Source organism: Leptopilina boulardi, unplaced genomic scaffold, assembly GCF_019393585.1.
Source record: "Leptopilina boulardi isolate dan_hultmark-lab unplaced genomic scaffold, ZJU_Lbou_2.1 LbouV2_211, whole genome shotgun sequence".
Classification (NCBI taxonomy): domain Eukaryota; kingdom Metazoa; phylum Arthropoda; class Insecta; order Hymenoptera; family Figitidae; genus Leptopilina; species Leptopilina boulardi.
Window position 1 is genome coordinate 1,952,052 of NW_026137765.1, and position 23,970 is coordinate 1,976,021.

Consider the following 23,970-nt stretch of genomic DNA (forward strand, 5'->3'; position numbering starts at 1 on the left):
ATTTATAGATGACGTGATTTGATTCACTTTTATATATATATATATATATATATTTGAAAAAGATTTTATTTAATATACGCAGAACAAAACTTTTTTTATATAATAAATTAATTAACAGATAAACAATTGTTATTTCTATGACATATTTATGTAAAAATTTTTTTGTTGTTTATTTTATTCAATTGTTTGAAAACTTAGCGTAAATAATTTAAATAAATAATTAAAATATTATAATTATTTAAATATTTATTATTAAAATAATTTATTATTAAATAATTTATTAAATAAATAATAATTTAAACAAATTATATATTTATTAGTAAATAATTAATTAAATATAACTCTTTAATGAAAAACTTGATTAAAGTTTTTTTTTTTTTTTTTTTTAATAAAAAAAATACAATTTTTTTTTTTATTTTTATAAATTAATTAAATTGTTTTGCTTTTTTTTAATAATATAATAAATAATAATTATTTATTTTTAATTATTAACAATGAAATAAATTTTTGTTTCAGGTACCCTTCTCCAGTTCACAACGGTGGACAAAACGGACCGACAATGAACTGTGGAGGATCACAAGGTAGGATACACTCGTATTGATTTCTCTCATGTTACAAAAATTTCTGTTACTTTTGACTCCGTGTGTATGTACGGCTTCTTTAAAATAAATATATATTATTATTTGCATTTAAAATTATTTTCAAATTAAATTTTTCATTTAAATTCAATTAATCAGGCAAAAAAAAAGTCAAAAACTATTTTTTTATTGTTAAAGCTCATGAATAAAGAAGAAAACAAATTAAAAAGTACTCTAAATAAAATCTGATTATAAATGAAATTAAACTAATTATATAAAAATTTAAATAACTCGCTTCCTCATTTAAATAAATTTAAAAAATTATAAAATTATAAAAATTCATTTACTGTATAAGTGCATATACTTATTGAATAAAAGAGTAATTTTTAATAAGTGAAATTTTATTTAATCAGATTTATAGACTCTAATTAAAAAATTTTAATTTCTTATTTTTTTCTGTTATGCATTTTTGATAAATTTTGCATTTTTTTTTTTTTTGTAAGAATTGAAATAATGTATATTTGAAAATATGAAAATGAAGGGCATGTGAGAAACGAAAGATTAGACATATATATATATAATTATAATATTCGTCTTATTTCATTAAGAAATAAAAAAGAAAATAATTTTTAAAATAATAAACTGCCTGAAATTATAAAAAAAAAAATTTGTCTAATCTCACGTAATTCTTATATTATTAATCAGTTATTGTGTACTTTTAGTAAATTGTAACATTTTATAATCTTCTTATACTTTCGAATGTTAAAGTCGCACTTTCCTTTATTTCTATGTTTTTTTGTTTTAAGATTTGGCATTGAACCAGTTTGACCCACTTTTTAATTATTTAGGTATGTTATTTATATCTTCCATATTAATACAATTTGAATATTAATTTTCAAAATTAATAATAAAATTCTTAAAGATAAAGAGAATATAAAATTAATTAATTTAAAAAAAAGAAAATTCTAAAAATAGTTCAATTCCGCATGGTAGAAGCAATAATAATCTGTTTATAGAATTGTTGATTAATGTGTAAATAAAAAAATGTAAAATAAAAGTAAATTTAAGTATATATATATAATGTTAAATAGCAATAAATTCAATAATTGAAAGTTATGTGTGTGAAAAAAAAAAATACTTGAACGTCTCTCCTAAAAAAAACTCATAAAACTCGAAGTTGTCGTTTATTTTCACCTTTAAGTTCGGCGAGCGAGTGTAAAAATAGTTGAATACTAAAAAAAATAAAAGTGCTATCGAGTTACATAAGTTCTAATAGAAGACTGAGAACTTTTTAATATTATACCGAATCAAAATTGACCCCAATTTCATTTTATCATTTCATTTACAAAAAAAAAAAAAAAATTGTTTGACCCATACAAATAAAATTGCAATTATTTTTTTATTATAATTAATTAAATCTATTGTTGGAATCAAAAATAAATAATTATAGTTTTTAATGAAAAAAAAAACCTATAACTAAATTTCGTTTTAAAGATATTCGATTTAATTATAAACTTTGAAAATTGTAAAGTAATTTAAAATCTCTTTAATAATGGAACAAGGAAATTATTAGAAAAATTAAGAAAACATAATATCGAGAATGCAAATCCAAATTTTATGTTAATTAATCACTATTCCTTTTTTTATATATTAAAAAAAAAAAAAAAAAAAACGTTGAGTCATAAAATATTTTAAGAGTAAGAGTCATTACTAAATTAATAACTTAATTTTTTATTAATCTATGAATTAAATTTTTATTAAACTGAAAAAATGTTTTAATCTTTTTTGTACGGATTAATTTTTTTTTTTTTCTACAAAAGTATAAATCAAGAACATTTTTTACATTTTAAGGAAATTTCCTCAGTTTTCACTGGTATAGAATTGTCATTAGTGATTAAACTTTCAAAAATTATTAAATATGTTTCACATATCTTATATGCGATTTTCTGCAATAAATTCCTTAAATATATAAATACAGACATTAAGAAATTTCATGTTAATTAAAAATTTAGAGTATTTCAACTTTTTTGTTTTAGAGTCCTTTAATGTCACATATATTATTTTCCCTTATGATAATTTTTAATTTTATTATATTTAAGGAAATTGATGTTCATGTTCACTTTTTTTTATAAAATTTAAAATTAATCTATTAAAATCTAACTTTTTTATATAAGCTTCTCTCATTTCTTTACAAAAAGTAATAGTATTTATAATAATAATAATAATAATAATAATAGTACAAAAATTTTAATAATAATAATAATAATTATAATAATATAATTAAGTATTTTTCGTTTTTAAAAAATGAGTTCTTTGCCATCAAAAATATAATAAAATAATCAATTAATTATTCCTGTAAAATAAAATTATTAGATTTAATTTTCACTGGCATAAATATAGAATAATAATTCTAATAATTGGAATATTTTCGGATTTCATTGTTCTTTTTTTTAAAAAAAAATATATGCAGCATATATTGAATTTTGCGTAAAATGTTTTTTAAAAAATGATAAATTTAGTTATTTAGCATTGAAATAACTTTATGTCAATTTGAAATCATGAAAATTGATATTTGGTTTTTTTTTTCATTTTTCGATTTTAAAACGACGTATAAGTGTGTGTAATTGACGTATAGAAATATCAGAATTATTATATATTTCAAGTCGATTTAATTCAAAATATAAATTGCTTTTGTTTTACATTTTAGTATTTGCAACTTAAAAAATATTTATTTTAGTAAATATTTTGTTTATTATTGTGTATTATTTTTTATTTAGGCGGGAAAAGGGATTTTTTTTTAATAAACTAAACGAATTACTTTAGTTATTATTTTATAATTAATGGTATAGTGAAATATTTTTATTTATTTACATATACATATATATATATATATATATATTCTTAAAATATTCACGTAATACTCAGTGTTTTTCAAGCATGCTTAAAGCTTTTGAAATATTATTAAATATTAAATTTATTTTGTTACATTTTCAAAATGCTTTTTTTACCATTTTTTTCAATTTTTATAAAATAATAAAAAGTTTTTAATTTTTTTTTTTTTAATAATTAGAATTCATCATCATCATGATATATATATATATTATATATTCACTTTTTTTTTGTTTGCTGATATTTTCAGAATATACGTGTCAGTCCATTTATTTTTTCATATATATAAAATTTTCTCCACAAATATGTACGATGTGCATTTAAATAGTAAAATGGAAAATACAGTTTATATTGAATTTTTTTTTTTTTTTTTTTCAATATGGAATTATATTTTCAGTTATAAAAAAATAAAATGGATGCAGATTTTGTTTTTTCTATTTATTATTAAATATTTTTATAAAGTAACATTCGTATATATACTCGGTGAATATATTGCTTGTATTTATTTATTTTTTTAAATATCGATTCACATTTTCCAATAATTGACATATTTGATTAATTAATGAAATTAATATTATCTTTAATTATTTTGTATAAGGTGTATTGGTGAAACAAGAAGCTGGAGATGACGGTTATGAGACGAGTCCAGATCTTGAAATGAGAAGTACTGGTGGTGACAGTAGCCAACAGTATCATACACCTCTAACACCACATACACCACACACGCCACATACACCTCATACACCACTTACACCTATATCAGCAACACCGCACCAACCCCAGCAACCTGGTTCGACCGCCGCTCTTGGTCAGGTAACTTGGTTTTCTATACATATATTATAATACCTACAATATATATATATATTAAATATATATTGACATTATTTCAATATTCAAAAAATTTGGCTAAGTAGAAATTCTGTGAAAATTCTCACTACCGAGAATTTTTAATTAAAAATTTTGATTTTATTTCAAAAACTAGCAATTTAGTCGAATTTTCATTTAACGGAATTCTTATTTAGCTGATTTTTCATTTAAATTAATTTTCATTTGAAAAAATTTCTATTTAACCGAATTTTTATTTAATTATTTATTATAATAAATAAATTTTGTTTATCAAAAATTTCCATCTGATTTAGAATTTCAATTTAACTTACTAAAAAATATTTTCTACAACTGAATTTTTTTTTACCTAAACTTAATTTTTTCAAAATTTATAATTGCGACTAATAATTATACACTCAGAAAAAAAATATGTTTGAACCAAATGTACCATTTTTTGTATATTTACCCATTTTTTTTTTTTTTTGGTTAGTTCAAATAAAATTTGTTTAATTCAAATAAATATTTATTTGATCTAATAATATAACTATTTGGTTTATTTTAATAAATTTTTTGAACAAAGAAAAAAATTTGATTGAGCTAAATAAACGTTTGATTTATGCAACCAAATATTTGGTTAACATCAATGCATTTATTTTGTTGATTTAACCAAAATTTGGTTGCTTCAAACGAATTTTTTTCTGAGTGTATCACAATAAAAAAAAATTCATTTGATAAAACAGATTATTATTCGAATGAAATATTTTTTTTTTAAATTTGCTAATTTTGGAATTTGTGTTAATTGCCATATTTTTGGTCAGATTTAAAAAAAAAAAAAATTTCAAATAAAATTGCATCGCACAATGTGTGAACAATTCGATAAAGAATGTGACTGTCATGGAAAAATGAAGAAAATTTGATATGTAATATGAAAATAACAATTTCTGTAGGATAAGGACAATTCTTCAAAAAAAAAAAAGAAAAGCAAAAGAACACTTTTCTTCTAATGCAGGGTCGGGTCGAGGGCGATGTCCTTTGAAAGAAAAATGATGTTAAAATAATCCGTTTTTTTTTAGTTCTTAAAATGAAAAGAAATTTCTCATATTATATTTTATATGAAATAATTTTTCCTTACAACAAAAATATATCTCTTGACATAAATATCAAGTAGATTGATGTTGAATATATACACATATACCTACGTATAAAAATTAATTATTAAGTAATATCTAGAATTTCTATATATATATATATATAATATCATCATATACTTGTCATTTTATTACTTCGTGCGATCAGTATAATTTTAATTTAAACTTTAAATTTATGTATTTTATTTTTATTAAATCTAACTTTATCTTTGAAAAAATCAGCTTGACATTTTTAAATGTTCTTCTTCAAATGGAAATTTAATATTAATTGTTTTCAAATTTTTTTGCTAGAAAATTCAATAATCATTGATAAATTAATTTAAATATAGCGAATCAAATTTTATTGTTTATAATTATATTCATTAAAATTAGTAATTTTTTTGTAATTTCTAAAAATAGCTAATCAAATCCTATTTGTAATTATTTTTTTTTTACTTTGAAATTAGTAATTTTAATTTATATATAAAATAAACGTAATCTCTCTCTACATATATCATGACCCGCCTATATTGATCTTTTTTTCTCCCCCATTCTTTCTTTCTCTCTCTCTCTCTATCCCTCTCCTCTCTTTCATTCTAATTTCATTAATTTAATTTTAAATGACGTTAAAAATTACATTGTTTTTTTGTTTGTTTGTTTGTTAATTGAATTCAATTTTCTTGACAGGTGGGAATAAAATGTGAGACACCAGTGGATCCTTATTCGTTTGTTGATGAGGAAATGTCAATGGGTGGCATAAGAACGGCAAGTAGTCCAGGAATAAATCCCGATCCTATGGCGTGTCCTGGAGGTACGCCGCCAGGTTTAGGAACTCGGACAGCAACGCCGCCATGTTCCTTATCGAATCAACATCAAATGAATTTATTAATGAACGGTGCTGTGAATTCGCAATTAGTTCATCAACCGAAAAAACGCGGTCGAAAGAAAAAATCTGAAATGATTTTAACGCCAGAAGAGTGAGTTAAATAAATTATATCCAAGCAATTTTTTATTTATTTTTTATATTTGTATATACATATATTTTCTTTTCTGTTGAATTATTTTTATTTTAATAATTATATATATTGGGAATTTATGAATTTTCAAGTTTTGATTTCACTCTAATTGGAAAGAAAAATTATTAATTTGATGTTTATTTTATTTTTTAATTAAATTGTTTATCAAAAATCGAAACAGTGTTTTAAAAAAGAGAAAAATTGATTTTTTTTAGTTAATTATAAAGAATTTTTCATTTTATTTTCTTTAACAATGAACTTAGAATATTATTTCTATTTTTTCTTTTTTTTTTTTGCGTTGATAGTGAAACCCCATTTCATATTTAAAAGCTTCATAAAATAGTTATTTGGAGCTACTCTTAACAAGTTCTCTCTTTCACGTGTTTTAGAGCGGAACTAGCAGAAGCTAAAAAGAAAGCCAAGACGTATAAGGAGAGGAAGAAGCACGATAGATTCGATGGAATGCCGGAAGAGGAAGTTAGCAAACGTGTGTTACCGGATCACCTTACCAATAATCTCGACATCATCATAGTGAGTGAATTCAGTATTAATCTAGAGCGTTACACTATATTATTAAAATCCGCTCTTTTTTTTAATGAGAATTCAAAGACAGGATTGAAAAAAAAATCACAAAAACAAACAAAATTTCTATTTATGAGAGAAAAAAAACAAACTAATTTTACAAGGTTGAACAGTTTGAATGCCTAGAATATTTGACAGTTTATGAGTACGTGTATGATTCGGTTATTGGCTGCAATGTGAATAATACATATATATATATATAGGTAGATTGAGGTAACACGATCGAAGTGTTGTTTTTCAATCGAGACAATTCCAGCCTCGTCATTTTATCCTCGTTTATCCCAGGTCTCGCCATTCAACGCCAACCGAGCGACTAACGCATTGGCGTTAACACGCTAATGCGATACGTACTTTATGGGCCAGGTTCGTTCGTTTCGTTCGTTCACACAACTAACGATGTAAAGCGATTCCACCCTGTGATATACATAGCAACCCCCTTTTGAAAATCCTCTCTCTCTCTCTCTCTCTCTCGCTCGCTCTCATCCTATGAATCCCAGAGACAAAATTGCGCGTATTTTATCCCACGACGAAAACTCATTCCCTCTATCGTTATCTCTACCAAAAATTTCGTTGAGGTCATTCCATGAGAATTTCATATATATACAACTCATTACTAATTCTGTAACAGATTTCCATTCTCATGACTAATATATATATATTGTTTACATGCGCTTCAAGAAATGAAAGACTTTTTTTTTTATCTTCCTGATAGAGTTATGTTCAATGCATCCTTGGACTTTGTCGTTATTAATTACCCAACCTCTAAAGCCAAGAACGAAGAAAATTCTATTGCGCAACAGGTACCTCTACGTCTACAGAATGTGTTACGTAATCAACGGAACGATGTACAGATTAGACTTTTGTCGACCTGCACAGTTAAAAAAGAGTATTTGAAAGGTGAATAGTGTGCTTGCGTTACGATTCATTCATTTTTATTTTTTTTTTTCTCTCTCTATAAATCAATATGTTAATTGTTTTTCTCTATTAATTTTCTTGATCTTCTCTTATTTCTCTCCTTTTCTGTGATATTTTTTTTTCTTTTTGATATTTAATTCATAATTTTGTTGTGAACAAATTTTTGAAAAAATTTTTTTTTGAAATTCATTGATCATACTTTCGTTGTGAAAAAAAAACAATTAATGGTAAGGTGTGTCAAAGAATGTTTGAATTGAATTCTTTAAATTTTCCGAACTTTGAATATCTTAATTTATATTTTCAATTTGTTTTAAAAAAAAATCTGTTTTTATCATTTTTCTCCATTAGAATATATTTTAACTGTATTCTAAAGCTAGAGGAGAATAAATTGATTTCTGGTTCTGTGATTAAACATTTTTATTAAAAAAAGTTTAGGCAGACGTAACGCATGATAGAAAAAATTTTTTTTTTTTATATATATATATCAACAGGCTGCTTCTTAGTTGCATCGACCGATGTGAACGACCCCTTTTCAATGAGATAGAGTCATCGTTGTCGCCGTTGACGGAAACGAGGTGGAAATAAGCCTCGACCGCTCGCTAATTTGTAGTCGATCGAAAGCAGCCGAGTTTGTTTTCTATCGCCTTCTTATTTTATCTCCACAATATTCACAAAAAGTTGTATTATTCAATTATTCATATTTCTAATAACCTCTTTAATTCAAAAAAAAAAAACAATTCTCAATATACAAAAATTATTTTCCAAATTGCAATATATTTGGAAAAAAAAGGAATAATTACAAAATTATCTTACATATGGGGAAAAATTTTGATTATTTTAAATTGCGACAATTTTTTTTTAATAAATTGTTAAAAAGAAAAATTTCAATTTTTTTAATAGTCGGCATAATAGGAACAGAAAAAAAAAACTTGGCCACAGTATTTTAACTTTAATCCGTGTGAAATAACTTCTCTGTGTGTTTGAATTAAAAGATTCGGAAATACTTCGCTCTGTTGTTATTACACTAAAAGAGTATTTTTAACATTTGAAAATCTTCCAGGCAAAGTTGTTCTTGAAAACTTGGAACTTGGATTCGCAATATCAAAAGTTTCCCTTTCTATATATAATTTTCTTCTTTTTGTAATTAAAAAAAAAAATGTAAGGCATTAAACGGAAATTAACAAATTTTTAATTAATTTTAATAAAATATTAAATAATCAATTATTAACGAGATTAAATTAATTTTTTAAATTGAAATTATAGTTTTTAAGGAAATGAAATAATTTCACAAATGAAATTAATGGAAACGTAAATTAATTGTTATTTTTTTCTTTTAGATTGGTATCAATCCGGGTCTCTTTGCCGCCTATAAAGGACATCATTACGCTGGACCAGGAAATCATTTCTGTAAGTTGAGATTGGAAAATTTGAAACTATCTCTCTTTAAAGGAATAGTTATTTTGCCTCACTTAAACAGGGAAAATTGGAGATGAAAATTGTATGGCGTTTCATATAACATTCGTGGTTGGATATTTTTTTTTTCTTTTTTTTTCGTGGGGACTTTGAAAAGAAACGATTAGAGATGGACTATTTTTAATGCAACCATATAGCATCGACAGTGATTTCGATCAGCCTTTAATAAACATTTTTACACTCCAGTGGCCAGGCCGGTGCCATTACGTACGCATATACGCGTGCGTGCATTTTATGTGCCTACGGTGAGTGAGGTTAGGTGCGGGCTGGATTTTCCAGGGTTTTCCCGGGGTTGCGGTAGTTCGAGGGGGCGGGGTGCCGGATGGATGTGTCGGGAGAATTGCAGGGGGAGGCAAAGTGAGAGAGAGAGAGAGAGAGAGAAAACGAAAGAGGTGGAAAGGAGAAAGAGGAGAACAGCATGACGCGAGGGAGAAACTATAATGAGTGGTGCGCGTGAGGGAGAACGGGATAAAAAGGGGTGAGGAGGGAGGTAAAAAGGTTGGAAGCTGTGGCAACGGAGAGGAGGAGAAGGGAAGTGGAATGGGATGCCAAGGGGGATTGAGCGGGAAACAGAGAGAGAGAGAGAGAGAGAGAGAGGAGCAGAGTGTGAGGCATTGACTATATGGGTAACAAAGCTAGGGGATCAGTGTAGGACTGAGGGCTGAGGGAACGAGGTTCAATGTGGGTTGAGTACGATGGGTCAATTTGAGAGGCGAAGTGCAAAGAGGGTCAAAAATTCTCAACTAAAACGAGACGAAATATTGGAATTTCTCAAAAAAAAAAAAATCAGTTCATTTACTCCCTTTAATATTTTTATTTTCTCCTCCAAAATGTTTTTATTTTTCCTAACTAGTTCAAAAATTATAATTCAACTCCCACATGGAGTAAAAATCATCCTCTTGCAAGAGAGTTTAACTGAGAGAATAAATTGAAACTGATTTTCGAATTTTTCTTTTAAAAACATAATCCTTTTTAAACTTTTTTCTAAAGAGTCAAATTTATTGAAAACAGTATATATATATATACTTTTTTTTATGAAGATAAGATTCTTAATAATAAAAGTTTATCAGAAATAGTTTCCTGATTGTAATCACGTTAATCAAGCAGCACTCATATTATCTTTGACCCACTAAAGAAAACCCCCTCCCTTGTATAAAGAATGTTACTCAAAGATTATTTTTTTTTTTTTTTTTTTTATTATAACTATCTTCAAAGCAATTCCACATATTTATAAATGTTTCACATTTTCATAAACTATATATATTTATCGCAATTATTATTATAGACAAAATTATGTCGATATCTCAATTATTTTTTCTTAAATAAATTATATTGTGAGGTATGGAAAAATTATATTTTTAATTAAAATAAAATATTTAATTATTTCTATAGATAATTAAAGAAAATATACTACTAAAATAATTAGAAGAGATTTTTAAATTATTTATAATATAATTTTGAAATTATTAATTTAATTTATAGTAGAAAAAAACATTGTTTTTTTTGTTCGTTGGATTTTGATGCTATTGTTCATGTTGTAATCTGTTAATGGAGGTAATTTTCAACTAAACATCGTCACAGTCACTGTGTGATAAAGACTAAGTACATAGTATGTAAAATCGAAACCAGTTTAAAATCGACAAGGGTCAATTTAAATGAAACTTGAGTTAAATTTTCAGCTTATTGATAAATATTAAAAAAAAAAATATTAAGAAATTATTTTGGAAAAATCATTTTTTTTTTTTTGTTGAAAGAAGAAAAATTTTCTAAAGATTTTATTATTTTAATATTATGGTATTATTTAAATATAATTACCTATTAAATATAAATAAAAATTTATACAAAGAATAATATTGTTTATTATAGAAATATGTGAAATATTTTATTGAGTATAAAAAAGACTGTTTTTTTAAAATTTATTGCATTCCTACTTTATTGATAAAAAAAAAAAATAATGTTCATTTTAAAAAAGGTATATTAGATTTAAAAAAATTATACTTTAATATTTTTATAGAATAATGTTATTGACAAAATATTTAAAAAAAAAAAATTATTGACAAATATTTTATTATTTCATTTAATTATTATAATATTATTATTCATTATTATATAATCTATTATTCATGGAAACAAAAAAAATGTATCACTTATTATGAATAGAATATTATTTGAACTTTCCCTTAAATAAAAACGTGAGAAAAAAAAATGATGAAAACTTTTTAATTTAAGTTTATATGTGAAAAAAAAAAAAAAATTTTTGTAGCCGAGTTAACATAGTTTTTAGAGCATGTTTCCAAAGTACTTGAAAGTTTAAGCAGTAACTCTCACTGTTAGCAAATGTTTATTTAACGCGTTCTTTCTTTGTCTTCTCTTCTTCGCCACCTTCCTATCTCTCGAATATATAACATTATATTCTCATTATATATATATATATGAAATCAATATTTTTGATGCTCCTAAAGTAAACAAGTTGTTTTAAGTTTACCGTCTCAATGAAACACGCGTTCTGTTTAATAACTTTTGAAATTCGATGAAAACATTACCGCGCGCGAAAGCGCAACTGCTAAACGCACATGTTCAGCTCTTTTAAAGAGGGCAATGAAAGACTCGAAAAGTAGGTGCGAAAGGAAAAGGAAACGATAAAGAAACTGATGTGAAAAAGGTATAAAAAAAAAGAAGGAGGAGGAAAGAAATAGAAATGTCAAGAAAAAGGTATGGAGGAAGAAAAAGGGAGAGAAAGAGAGAGAGAGAAAAAGGTGAAAGCAATGGGGGAGTTGGGAGAGAAGAGAAGCGATGGTAACTATAATGAGTGGCGGCTACAAGGGTGAGACGTCGGGAAGTGGGTGGTTGGGTGGTTGGTTGAGTGTGGGAAAACGTGTAGCTGGCTTCCCTTCACTCCACACACCGCCCTTTCTACCAGCAGAGCTACCCTCGTTCCATGGGGCGGAAGAGAGGTGGGTGGTTGGATGGCCGGAGGCAGTGGGTGTTGAGGTGGAGGAAGGGGGGGTAAAAAGGGAGCTAGGTAACATAGAAGGGGGGCTCTGAAGGGAAGGGCGTTAAAGGGGGGTTGTCGCACGCCTATTCGCTCGATAGCAGCTTACAGTCCGTGCACGTTCACTACCCCTGGCATTTCGTGCCGTATCTGGTGGTTCGACCCCGGTCATGGGGGTTCAACATAGCAATGTGTGTTCCACTCTTCTGCTTTAAATTTTACGGGACCAGGTCTTTGGGTCCTATAATACGTTCATATTGAGATGAAAATTGATTTTCCAAGCTATTCTAGTTTCTTTAACACCGACAGGTTGCATCGATTTTGACCTTACAATAAATTTTTATTTACATTTTATTTTAATCGTCAAAATTAATTTCATCATTAATTCTTATATATTCTCCTTGAAAACAAGTCCTTACGAGAATTAATATATAAAGACAACTTCATGGAGTTGGAATATTCTTTTTTTTTTCTTAAATTTACAACACTGATAAAAACAGCTTTGTTATGTAAAAAATGGTAATTAGAGTTATTCATCAATGATTGTCAGATACAAATAGATTTTTTTATTTCTTTTTAGTTTTACAGATTTTATCGGTATTTTCAAAAGTTATTCCTTGTGGTTAGGGAGAATAATTATTATACTCGAACATATATTATGTATCCGAGAAATATTATCAGCAACAGCTGATACATTCTCACACTCTATCGATATTATAATTGCATAACAATTTCAACCCTATGTTTTATTTTTCCTATCACTTGAGAAACCTTTCAAAATTAATCAATAAAATTTTTTTTTTTTTTCTTTCAAAAAAAGTCAAAAGAAAATAATTTCTAATTTATTAAAAAGAAAAAAAAATTGATGGAGTGATTCCCTTTTATGAATGTGATTATATATATATATATATATATATATGTTTGGCGAAAGTCAAAACTATTTCTATATGAAATGAAAGTGGTTGAATAAAGTCTCCCTCTCTCTCTCTCTCTTTCTCAAACTTGAACGCATTGGGAAAAGAAAGTTAGCTTAGGTTAGCGTCGTCTTCGTCGTCGTCGGAGGGTCGCGCGCGTTAGCTTCGATAAACTTTGTTCGATCGGCCGTTCGTCTTTCTTATTCCCCTCTCCTTTCCTTTTTCAAGGGGGTAAAACGCGGAAAGCGTACGCTCTCCATCGTTTAACTTTGTTCCAAAGTTCTCCCAAGGTCGTAGGTTCGCAGTAGGTCGCTCGCCCGAGCGAGTTTCAGTTGCGTCATAAATCTCGCTATCTCTTCTAAACGCTCGCGAGATCCTTGCGACAGTTTCAATTCAATAAGCGACCTCAAACTGCCAAATGGTTGCGTAAAAAAAAGACAGAGAGAGAATATAGAAAATGGGACAAAGTGAAAAAGAAAAAAAATTATGTTGTTAAAAAAAAAAGAAATAAAACAATTTTTTTTTTATTGAAATTTGATAATAATATTTTAATGTGAAAAGTTGATAATAGTTTGAAATTTGCACTTTTAGGGAAATGTCTACATTTAAGTGGTTTAACTTCTGAACCTCTAACGGCAGACGATGATTACAAACTTCTACGTCTTGGCATTGGCTTCACAAATATGGTAGCACGTGCTACAAAAGGCAGTGCAGACCTCACAAGAAAAGAAATAAAAGAAGGTTAGTAGTTACAAAAGCTACAAAACTTTTGATGAATGAACATTATTTTTATCAAGTACTTGGTTTTATTTTTCAGGGAGTCACATTTTACTAGAAAAGTTACGAAAGTACAAGCCTAAGATTGCCGTGTTTAATGGTAAACTTATTTATGAAGTTTTTTCCGGTAAAAAGGAATTTGGATTTGGAAGGCAACCTAGTCTTGTCGATGGAACAAATACCGTAAGAAATTTTAAGTTCAAAAACAAAAAAAATTATTTTGTAAATTTTTCAATTAATTATTTTCTCTTTTTCAGTATATGTGGGTAATGCCTTCAAGTAGCGCAAGATGTGCACAATTACCAAGGGCCGCTGATAAAGTTCCATATTATGCTGCATTGAAAAAATTTCGGGATTATTTGAATGGAACAATTCCACATCTCGATGAATCTGACATTGTTTTTGCCGATTCAAAATTAAAGAAAAAAGAAATAGAAGGAGTTGATGATAAAAAATCAATGTTCACCGATGATTCAACAGTTGATGGTGAAAATAGAATTGCAGACTTAAATAGTGGAATGATGAAACACGAGTCTGGTTTGATTCCCGGCAAGAAGAAACGTGGTAGACCAAAGAAAATAAAAAATCCCGAGGATCAACCTCAGCCTGATTGTGAAAAAAATGATCCCAGTGGTGAAGTGATAAAAAAGCGACGCGGTCGACCTAAGAAAATACATCAACAACAAAAACAACAGGAATTAGAAGTCAAAGAAAGAGAACATCATCATCATCACCATCATCATCATCATCAACAGCATCAAGTGATGTCACATCTTAACGATGGTTATGGAAATGCGATATCAAATTGTTTCTCACCGCCTCTAATGTCGCCGCCAAAGCCATTTGCTCACATGGCACCATATTCGCAATCAATGAACGAACCGAGTTATTTTGGCCAGGGCATGAATGACAGTCCATATGGCATGAATCCGAAGCACAGTCCCGTCCATTTACAACATTATAGCCAAAGTCCAAAATCCATGTCCCTTTCATTTACACATTCGGATCTCTCGTCGGAAATCAATACAGCAATATCATCCGAAAATAATCTCGAACCATCGCCATTGACATCGCCAAGTGTCGAGCATCCTGATTTTGAGCCACCAAGCAGTATTTCTCAACAAAATATGAGCAATGGACCAGGTTCATATAATCCAGCAGTGAATGGTGACAGCGGTCATCACAGTAGTCCAGGAACTCCATCGCATTCAAGCTACACGAGTTACATGAGCTATCATGATCAGACGCCCGAAGCACATAATCCACATCCCACACCAACGCCTTTGAGCCAAACTGGTGACGAGCACTCTCATCATTCTCATCCAACGCCACCTCACAATCATCCCCATACACCGACTCACTCTTCCATGTCGCCACATCATCATCCTCATGAGCAATATACAATGAAGAGAAACGGAAACCAGGATGTCGCCTCAAAGAGTCTCAGTGATTTAGAGTCTCTCGTTGATCAAATTCCAAGCATAACTGACGGCGGTGGTCAACGACTACAACATGGACATCAAGGCATACCTGACGAATCACTCGCCGATAAAATGGATTCCCAACATCAATCCTATCTCTCAAATTACGTTAATGGCAATATGTCGAATTACAGTCCACCTCTGCCACCAAGTGGCAATGTATATCCTAGTCCTTTACATCATTCGCCAAGTGATAATTATGGTTCACTTTATGGAATGAATAATCGTGAACCACATCATCAACAACAGCAACAACACAGTAAATCCTATACTGTGGAAAATCTTGCATCAAGTAATTATACACCAAGTGCAAATCATCCGGGTAATTCATATCCAAACATTATACCAAGCCCCCATTATCCAGTACCAATGGGATCGCCCAATAGTTACCTTTTCAGTGGATTAGATTCTAGTCTGATGCAACGTACTTATGGAATGGGTGGCATGAGCGGAATGGGCGGTATGCATCCCTCTCTTGGACACATGTCCAATCCTTATTCATACAATGGTTCGTATTCAAGTTCATTTGATGCTTATCCAACTCCTCCAGCGGGAATTCATGCACCTAGTGCAAATTATGCAAGTTACGCGGCTCCCGGTACACCCGGACCAGGTAGTTCCACGCCACCGTCTTACCTTCCATCACATCATAGACCACCTGTTGACCTTAGTTACGATGGTGTATGATAGACAGTGTAAAAGAAAAAAAAAAAAATTTAACCAAAATGCTATTCCATGGAAGTATAATCTTTTCTACGTATTTTTACACGTTGAACTATGTTTCGCGCGTCTATCGCTCTGGACGTGCGAAAAAAAAATGGTGGTGCGCGTAACTTGTGAATAGAAAAAAAAAAAAAAAAATGAGGAAAAGAAACAAAAAAAAAAACATTGAGCTAGAAAACGCCGCTATTTCTTTTTGTCTCATTTAAATATAAGTGTGTAATATTATATATAAATAGTATATATATATATATATAAATATATTTCGAATTTTCAGTAGTCTCGAATCAAGTTGCAATATATTCGAACGGAAATAAATATCTGTATTTCGTTGAATAGAAATCTATTTAGATAGATTTTCAGGTTTAAGGCTTCGCACTCAGACTTCAAGTCTACGAATGAATCATTTTTAGAAAAAATTAGGTAATATGTTATTTTTTCTATGTTTAAGGAAACATTCTTTTCTTTGAAGCATTTTGCTTATTTCACAATTTATTTAATGGTTATTCAAGAAGATACCTTTTATATGGTATTTTTAGGGGACGCTGGATTATCCCACAAATTATTAGTTTGAATTTCTATTTACAATTTTATAAATTCGAATTTTCATGCTAAAGAATGTTTTGTATTTAATGAAATTTCAAATTTTAGAAAAAATGGCAAATTTTTTTTAGTGGAAATTTTATTATAAATGAAAATTCAATAAACGAGAGAAACTGACATATAAAAATTCTGTTAAAGAAGAATTTGGTTTAATATAAATATTCTATTTAATAAAATTCGAATAAATAGAAATGAATGAATAAATTTCAAAATACAAGAAATTCAAACTAATAAACTTAAAAGTATTTGCATTTTTTTTTTAGTATTTTTTTCTTAAAACTGCTAACAAGAAACTCGATTATTTTGCAAATATTTCAATTTTTGAATTTTTTTGAATTTGAATTCTATTTGTAATTTTTATTTAAATACAAATAATCTCAACCAAAAAACAATTTTATACAGAAAAAAAGAAAATAATAACATGAATTAATTTTAATATATTATTTATTATCACGATTTTTTAAAATTAATTTTTAAAATATCGAGATTAAATATTATATCACTAAAATTATGCATGTTTAATTAAAAAAATATTCTGAGACTTGAAGTGTGAGGAATTTTAATTTTTGAATTAATGCCGCCTTCGGTTTAGGAATTTCTTCCAATTAATTTCTTTTTTTTTGTTTTTTTTTTATAATATATAAATCGAAATTGTGGAGGAAAAAAAAGTTTTGAATTAGCTGAATGATAGGCAACGAAATATCATTTATTTCATCGATATTTAAAATATAAACCAATAAAGACATAAAATTAAATATCTAAGGCAGTAATTAAGAACGTATGGGCTGTTTATTAATCGGCATATATTCATATATTTGTGTTTCGTGAATTTTTTTATGTTCCAAAAAAAAAAAAAGAAATGGACGCAAATTATTTCACTGATACAATTTTTTGAAAGAAACCGTGATATTAATTTTATATTTAAAATCCACTGCGATATTTAAAAGAAAAAATTTTTAATCTATGTTTTTAATAGTTAATGAAAGATTATTATTATTAACAATTGTTTTGTCTTGAAAAATTGATTTATTTGGTTACTAACCAAAAGCTTAACTTTGATGATTAGTTTATCTTATAAGAAATTTATTGTTTGTATAACTATACTAAATTTTAAATTTGAAAATAATATACATATAGTAGTTTTGTGCTCGTAATTTCGTAAAAAAAAAAAAAAAAAACGTGACACAAAGTTACTGCTTGTTCAATTGTTATTATTCAATTCTTTATTAATGTAGTGATAATTATTGTCAAACTTGGTAGAATATATAACAAATTATTTTTAAAAAAATAATCAATATCATTTTGTTAATTAATGATTGTAGACAATGATTTTTTTTGTATATGTTTAGCAAGTTAATCTTATATTATTTGGAGTTATCTTGAGCTAAAAATAAAAAAAAAAATTTTATTGAAAAAAGTAAAAGAACAATTATGCGTCTTCCCGAAAACGCCACTGCCAAAATCAACCCATGCGTTCACACATCGAGGTCTGATTGGTCTTTAATTGCATTGAATTTGCGACTTCGTTCAATAGAATACAGAAAAAAGAAAAATTGTTTTTAATAATTCAGCTAAACATTTTCTGCAATATATATATATATTTTTTTTTAAAGAGGCATTTATTTTTTTCTGATTGAAAATTTTTTATTTTTCTTTATTCTTTTTTTTGTAGAAGCAAATACTGAAGTTGTAACTTCAATTTTTATTAATGACTGATATTGCAATTGATTAATGATTTTTGGTGCATGTTAGATAGAGACATATATGCCAAATTCAGGTGATTGCGTAAATTGTAATTTTCAATGGAATAATCATTGTACCCTGTCATGTGCAACTTAGGGGTTTCTCAATGATGATAAATTGAAAAATCTTCTTTTTCATTTTGTGCAAATTTTCAAAGTCACATTGTAATTTTATAAATAACACGAGTTGTCGTTGCTTCACATATATTTTAATTTAACATTTATTATTATTATTATAAGCTTTTTGAGAATGAAGAAAATCAGAGAGTCTTTTTTTTTAAACGTAATTTAATTTCTAAATTTAAATTTTTGCAGAAAATGTTGAGCTTATTATTTTCAGATATTTAAAAAAAAAAAAAATAAACACTTATTCTATTTGTACTTTCTGTAATTTTCTTTTCGTTCTTCAATGCGGCGTTTAGGCGGCAATACAACCTCGCGATGTAATTTAAGTCTGTTGACATGTTAAATTTACCTAAACGTAATTGTTTTTTTTTTCTAACTAGTCGACAAACTGTAAATGCAGTTTTGAACTTACGGTGCTCTTTTTAAGCGCGATGTATCACGCTGTGAATGTTACTATGCATGATAAACGATCGGTTTTAAATATTCTTTCTCTATATACAAAAAAATAAGTGATCTGAAATAATCAGGCTTTCATAAAAACTTGTATATCTTATCTAGATAAAGATAGGAAATCTGTCAAAATGTTTAAGCGAAACAAAAATAAATAAATAAAGATATCTGAAATACAAAAGATGTCATATATTTAAAGATATTATAGAATTAGAAAAGCGGACTCTAAATACACCGTTCAACGAAAATACCTACAATTGTTTCAAATAACCCGTGTTGCAAAATAGAAAACTTTGTGCTGTAAAAAAAAAAAAACGAATCCAGTGTACATTGTAAAAATTATAGAACAATTTTACGTATACAACCATCAAAGTTGAACGAAAAAAAAAGAAAACACGTTTTTATCGTTGTTAATGTTAATTTTACCAGAATTATAATTTCGTTCAAACTAAGGGCAATTAAAAAAATAAATAAACTACCAGTAATAATGATAAAAAAAAAAATATATGAAAAATAGTAAGTAAAATCGTTGTAAATTTTTAACAATAATTTCTAATATTGTATATGAGAATCAGGATAAAATAATTTATCACGTTTTTCTTCATTACAATTTTAAATATTAAGTATTAAAAAAAAACAAAAAAAATTCTAATAATGTTACCGACAGATTTCGAGTGCCATGATAAAAAAAAAAAGAATAATATCGTGGCCGTGAATTCAGATTTGTAAAACAATTGTTTTATTAAATCTTAAACATAATATGTTTTAAAAATCATTCATTATTCACATCATGTACTTAGCTGATATTATTAAGTTACCTTTCGTCAAGTTAAAAGTTTATAAAATTTATTTAGTACACTAAGTAATATATTGACAATTTAATTTCCTATAGACACTGAAATGGAAAAAAAAAATAATAATATTATAGAATTTGATAACGAATATGTAACGAGCAGCATCAAAAAAAGAATATTCAATACTCACATTTGCATTTTGATTCTTCATTATTATACAATAACTCGTAGACATACCCGTGATATAGATAATCAGTATTATATACCAACCGATTGGAATAATCAGATTTCTTACTTAAAAAAAAAAAATAAATAAATAATTCCTGCATCGTGAAAAAGTGGTGGCAAAGTAGAGTCCGCAAATAAAAATACTTTTCCAAAGAAGTTGAGAAAAAAATTTTAATATTGGTAATGTGTGAAATTGTAATAATAATACTTATATTATATGAACCGATCGAAAATACCGCGGCGTGTACACTGAACGCTCGCTCACCATTACACGTGCAATAACGTCTCGAGTTAAATGAAAAAAAAAAAAAAATTTAATGTAATTATAAATTTAGAAAAAAAAAGTACGCAACTAGGCGATATGCCTACGTCCGAATGGGAAGGAGTATGTGAGTGTTTTCTTTTTTTTCCATTGAATGTGAATTTTTGGAGTGATAATTTTCAGCAAAAAAAAAAAAAAAAAAAAAAGAAATGTAAAATAAGCCATAACAAATTTTATTCACGCGTAGCAGTTTTGTAATTATACATAATATTAGGAAAACACGTTATTGTTGTCACTCTCATTGTCATCATATATCACAATTGTTACGGATAAAAATCATTATCGTCATCGCTTTTTATCCTCATCGTTACCGTCCTCGGACAATGGTCGTTATTATTATTATTATTATTATTTATCGTTACGGTTAGTTAAAACTGCTTATAAGTAACTTTATAGTTATATTTCTATTAAGTTTTACATTTAAAATGTCGCTATACTCGATGATTAATGCATGGCATGATCAACACTCCTTCTTCGCGATTAACGCTGTAATACGATGCAAACAGCATAATTATACATAAAAAAAAATATAAATACAATATAAATATAAATATATATAGATATTATATATATAATATATATATATTAAAAAAAAGTATAAATATTAAGAATAAGCAGATATTACACGAGTAACATTAAATTGAAATAATAATTATAAGATGTGTCGAAATATTAAGAAGTTGCACAGGGTATAGATGAAGTCGTTGATATATAGTAAACTGATGTCTATATAAAATATACATAGATGTTTCTTTCGTTCTATCGGCCTCGAGAAGTGAACTAATAAAATTGATAACTCCTAGATGTTTTTCAAACTCCATTCCGACACCAAAAAAAAAAAAAAAATATATAAAAAAAAAAACACATAATAAAGAAATATAAATGTCATCAATGTTGAGTATTCATCGATGTAGCTTTTAATGAATTGATGAGAGCGAGAGAGAGAGAAAGAGACCTTCCACGTCTAAATATTCAAAGTATTGCTCGATTGTTTTACTAATTAACAATCTAAATTTAATCAACTAAATGTGGAATTTAGAATTATGAAAGTTTATCCTTAATTACGGAAAATGCATAAATATTTAGAATTTTAACACAATTATCGTGGGATCGTTTTCTTAAATTACTCCGTAATTTTTTTAAAAATAAGAATCATTTTCAATTATTGTTTTTTAGTTTAATATTTTTTTATGACTTAAATTACTTTCAGGATCTAATTAAATTTATTCAAATTGGTATCGTGTTGAAAAAAATCGATTATAGACTATTTCTAAAAATTTTGATACTTTCGTATGATAATTTAAAAAAAAAATAAATTGCAAAAAAATTGGGAGGGACCAGTGATTTTTTTTTAAATTATCTTTTATTAATAATAATATTAATTGTTATCTTATTTTTTAATTTTAATTATTAATTTCATTAAAAAATGATTAAATAATCAAATTAAAGTACAAAAAAGTATTAGAATTTTTTAAAATAGTCAAACCCTAATCGATTTATTCGAAATATAAAAGAATTGATTTAATGATTAATTATTTAAATTAAAAAAAAAATTAATTTGAATGAAAACACATCCAAACGAGAATGGATTTCAAAATTTTATATTCACAGAAATTTGCAAAGTTTTCCACAACTATGCGGGGTATATAAGTATTTAATTAGTAGACATTCTGAAGCAATCAATAATTGTGGGATATTCTGATTGGAACCTGAAAAAGTTTTAATCGAGAATATTCAAAAAATTACAGTTTATACACACTTAAAATTTATCTGAATAATGAAAAAAAAGGAACTTATTTGAATATCTTACAACTATTTCTCATTAATATCGAATTTAATTTCAAATTAAAATATGAAAAATATTCATGGGATCCTTTTTTTTATTGATTAAAATATTCCATCAAATTTGTGCGGATTATCAAAAAATTCGTGAGAAAAGGATTTTCTTGAAGTTTTTTTTGTTTCTTTTAAATATACATTTTATAACAATAAAAAAAAATCAGGTGGGACCAACTTGGAACAATCTTGGGATCAACGTAGGATTATGGTTCCCAGATGTGACTCGATTTATTCTCTCGTTGATTCTCAATTACAATTAAAAACTAAATTTAAAAAAATTAAATTTTTATTTTTGGTCAAAATAGAATTTTTTAAATATGCAATTTTTCAACTTTACAAAGAAATTAAATATAAAAATTATTTTTTTCAATCTAAAAACACGTGTAAAAGTAAAATTTAAAGAATGAAAAATAATTATAAAAAAGTAAATAGGAAAACATTTTTTATTTTAATTTTGCACTAACTTGTATGGAAAGTCACTTGAACCAGCTTGGCCCCAACTTGTTAGCTGCTAAAGAAATAATTCTCAACACAATATTATTAAAAATGAAAATTTTAAATATTAACGCGACTTTTTTTTAAAATATTTTAACTTTCCTAACTTTAAAAAGATGCACTGTTTTGTGATAATTACTATGTTATATGTGATTGAACTCGTAACTTCAAAATACATAAGATTGATGATAGTCAAAGAGGTAAGAATTAACTTAAAAAAAAAAAAAAAAAATGAAAACAGAGCTTAAAATATTTTCACACCCTGAAAACAAAATTTTCACATCCTTAACAATTTTTCTTGGACGATGAAACATTTTTTCTGAAGACTATTATATATAAAAAAAAAATTTATTGAGCAAACGATTGCCCATCTTAGTAAATAAGGAAATTTTTCTTAGAGAAAATTATATTATCGTCTACAAAGCAAGAATTGATAGTTTCTTTTTTCAATTTAAATTTAACTATAAAATGTTTCCATTATTCAAATATAAGTAAACTTTACTTATTTCTAATATTAAAATTGAACTATGTGACAAAACTGAAAGATTCTTGCATTGTACACATAATTTTACAAATGTTGCAATTAAAAAAAAATAAATTTAGATAAATTGTATTATTCTTTTTTTTAAAAAAAATGCTAAAGCAAAAAAATGTAAGTAGTTTAATTGTAGTATATTGTGAAATATGAAGTCATAAATCTCATTTTATATATTCATTTAATTCATTTCAAATTGATGAATATATATTATATATATATATCGAAAACTTTTTATATGTCCAGCTTATGACTACTATATTGCTATAATTATCATTAATAATGAAAAAACATCCTGCTACAGTATAAATGCCTGAGAATTTATTTTACTATTTAAACTATATAAAACTGGTGTCCTTACCCCCGCCCCTTAGATATTCAATTTAGTCTTTCATCTTCTGCAAATAAATAATTGAGCGTTAAACGAAAATCACTTGCGCCCACCAAATCCCAACCCTTATAAGAATATCTAGCGTGTATTAAGTAGAAATTAATTTTTAATGCTGTACGAATAATGTGTATGTATATTTTTAAAACTGTATAAAGA

General features: G+C 26.7%; 1 protein-coding gene across 2 annotated transcripts in view; it reads left to right on the forward strand.

Moving 5' to 3' along the window:
* The window catches only part of LOC127278754 (uncharacterized), a 45,360-nt gene extending 24,656 nt beyond the window's left edge, over positions 1-20,704 (forward strand). The window contains exons 2-10 of one of the 2 annotated variants that reach the window (XM_051300598.1): positions 517-581; positions 1,385-1,426; positions 4,066-4,280; positions 6,107-6,396; positions 6,825-6,966; positions 9,270-9,339; positions 13,903-14,052; positions 14,129-14,271; positions 14,346-20,704. In XM_051300598.1, the coding sequence (XP_051156555.1) occupies positions 517-581; positions 1,385-1,426; positions 4,066-4,280; positions 6,107-6,396; positions 6,825-6,966; positions 9,270-9,339; positions 13,903-14,052; positions 14,129-14,271; positions 14,346-16,256 (3,028 nt within the window). In that variant the 3' untranslated portion in view covers positions 16,257-20,704. The remainder of the gene's footprint in view (positions 1-516; positions 582-1,384; positions 1,427-4,065; positions 4,281-6,106; positions 6,397-6,824; positions 6,967-9,269; positions 9,340-13,902; positions 14,053-14,128; positions 14,272-14,345) is intronic. The other variant, XM_051300599.1, reaches the window with a different exon arrangement.
* Positions 20,705-23,970: the final 3,266 nt, after the last annotated feature.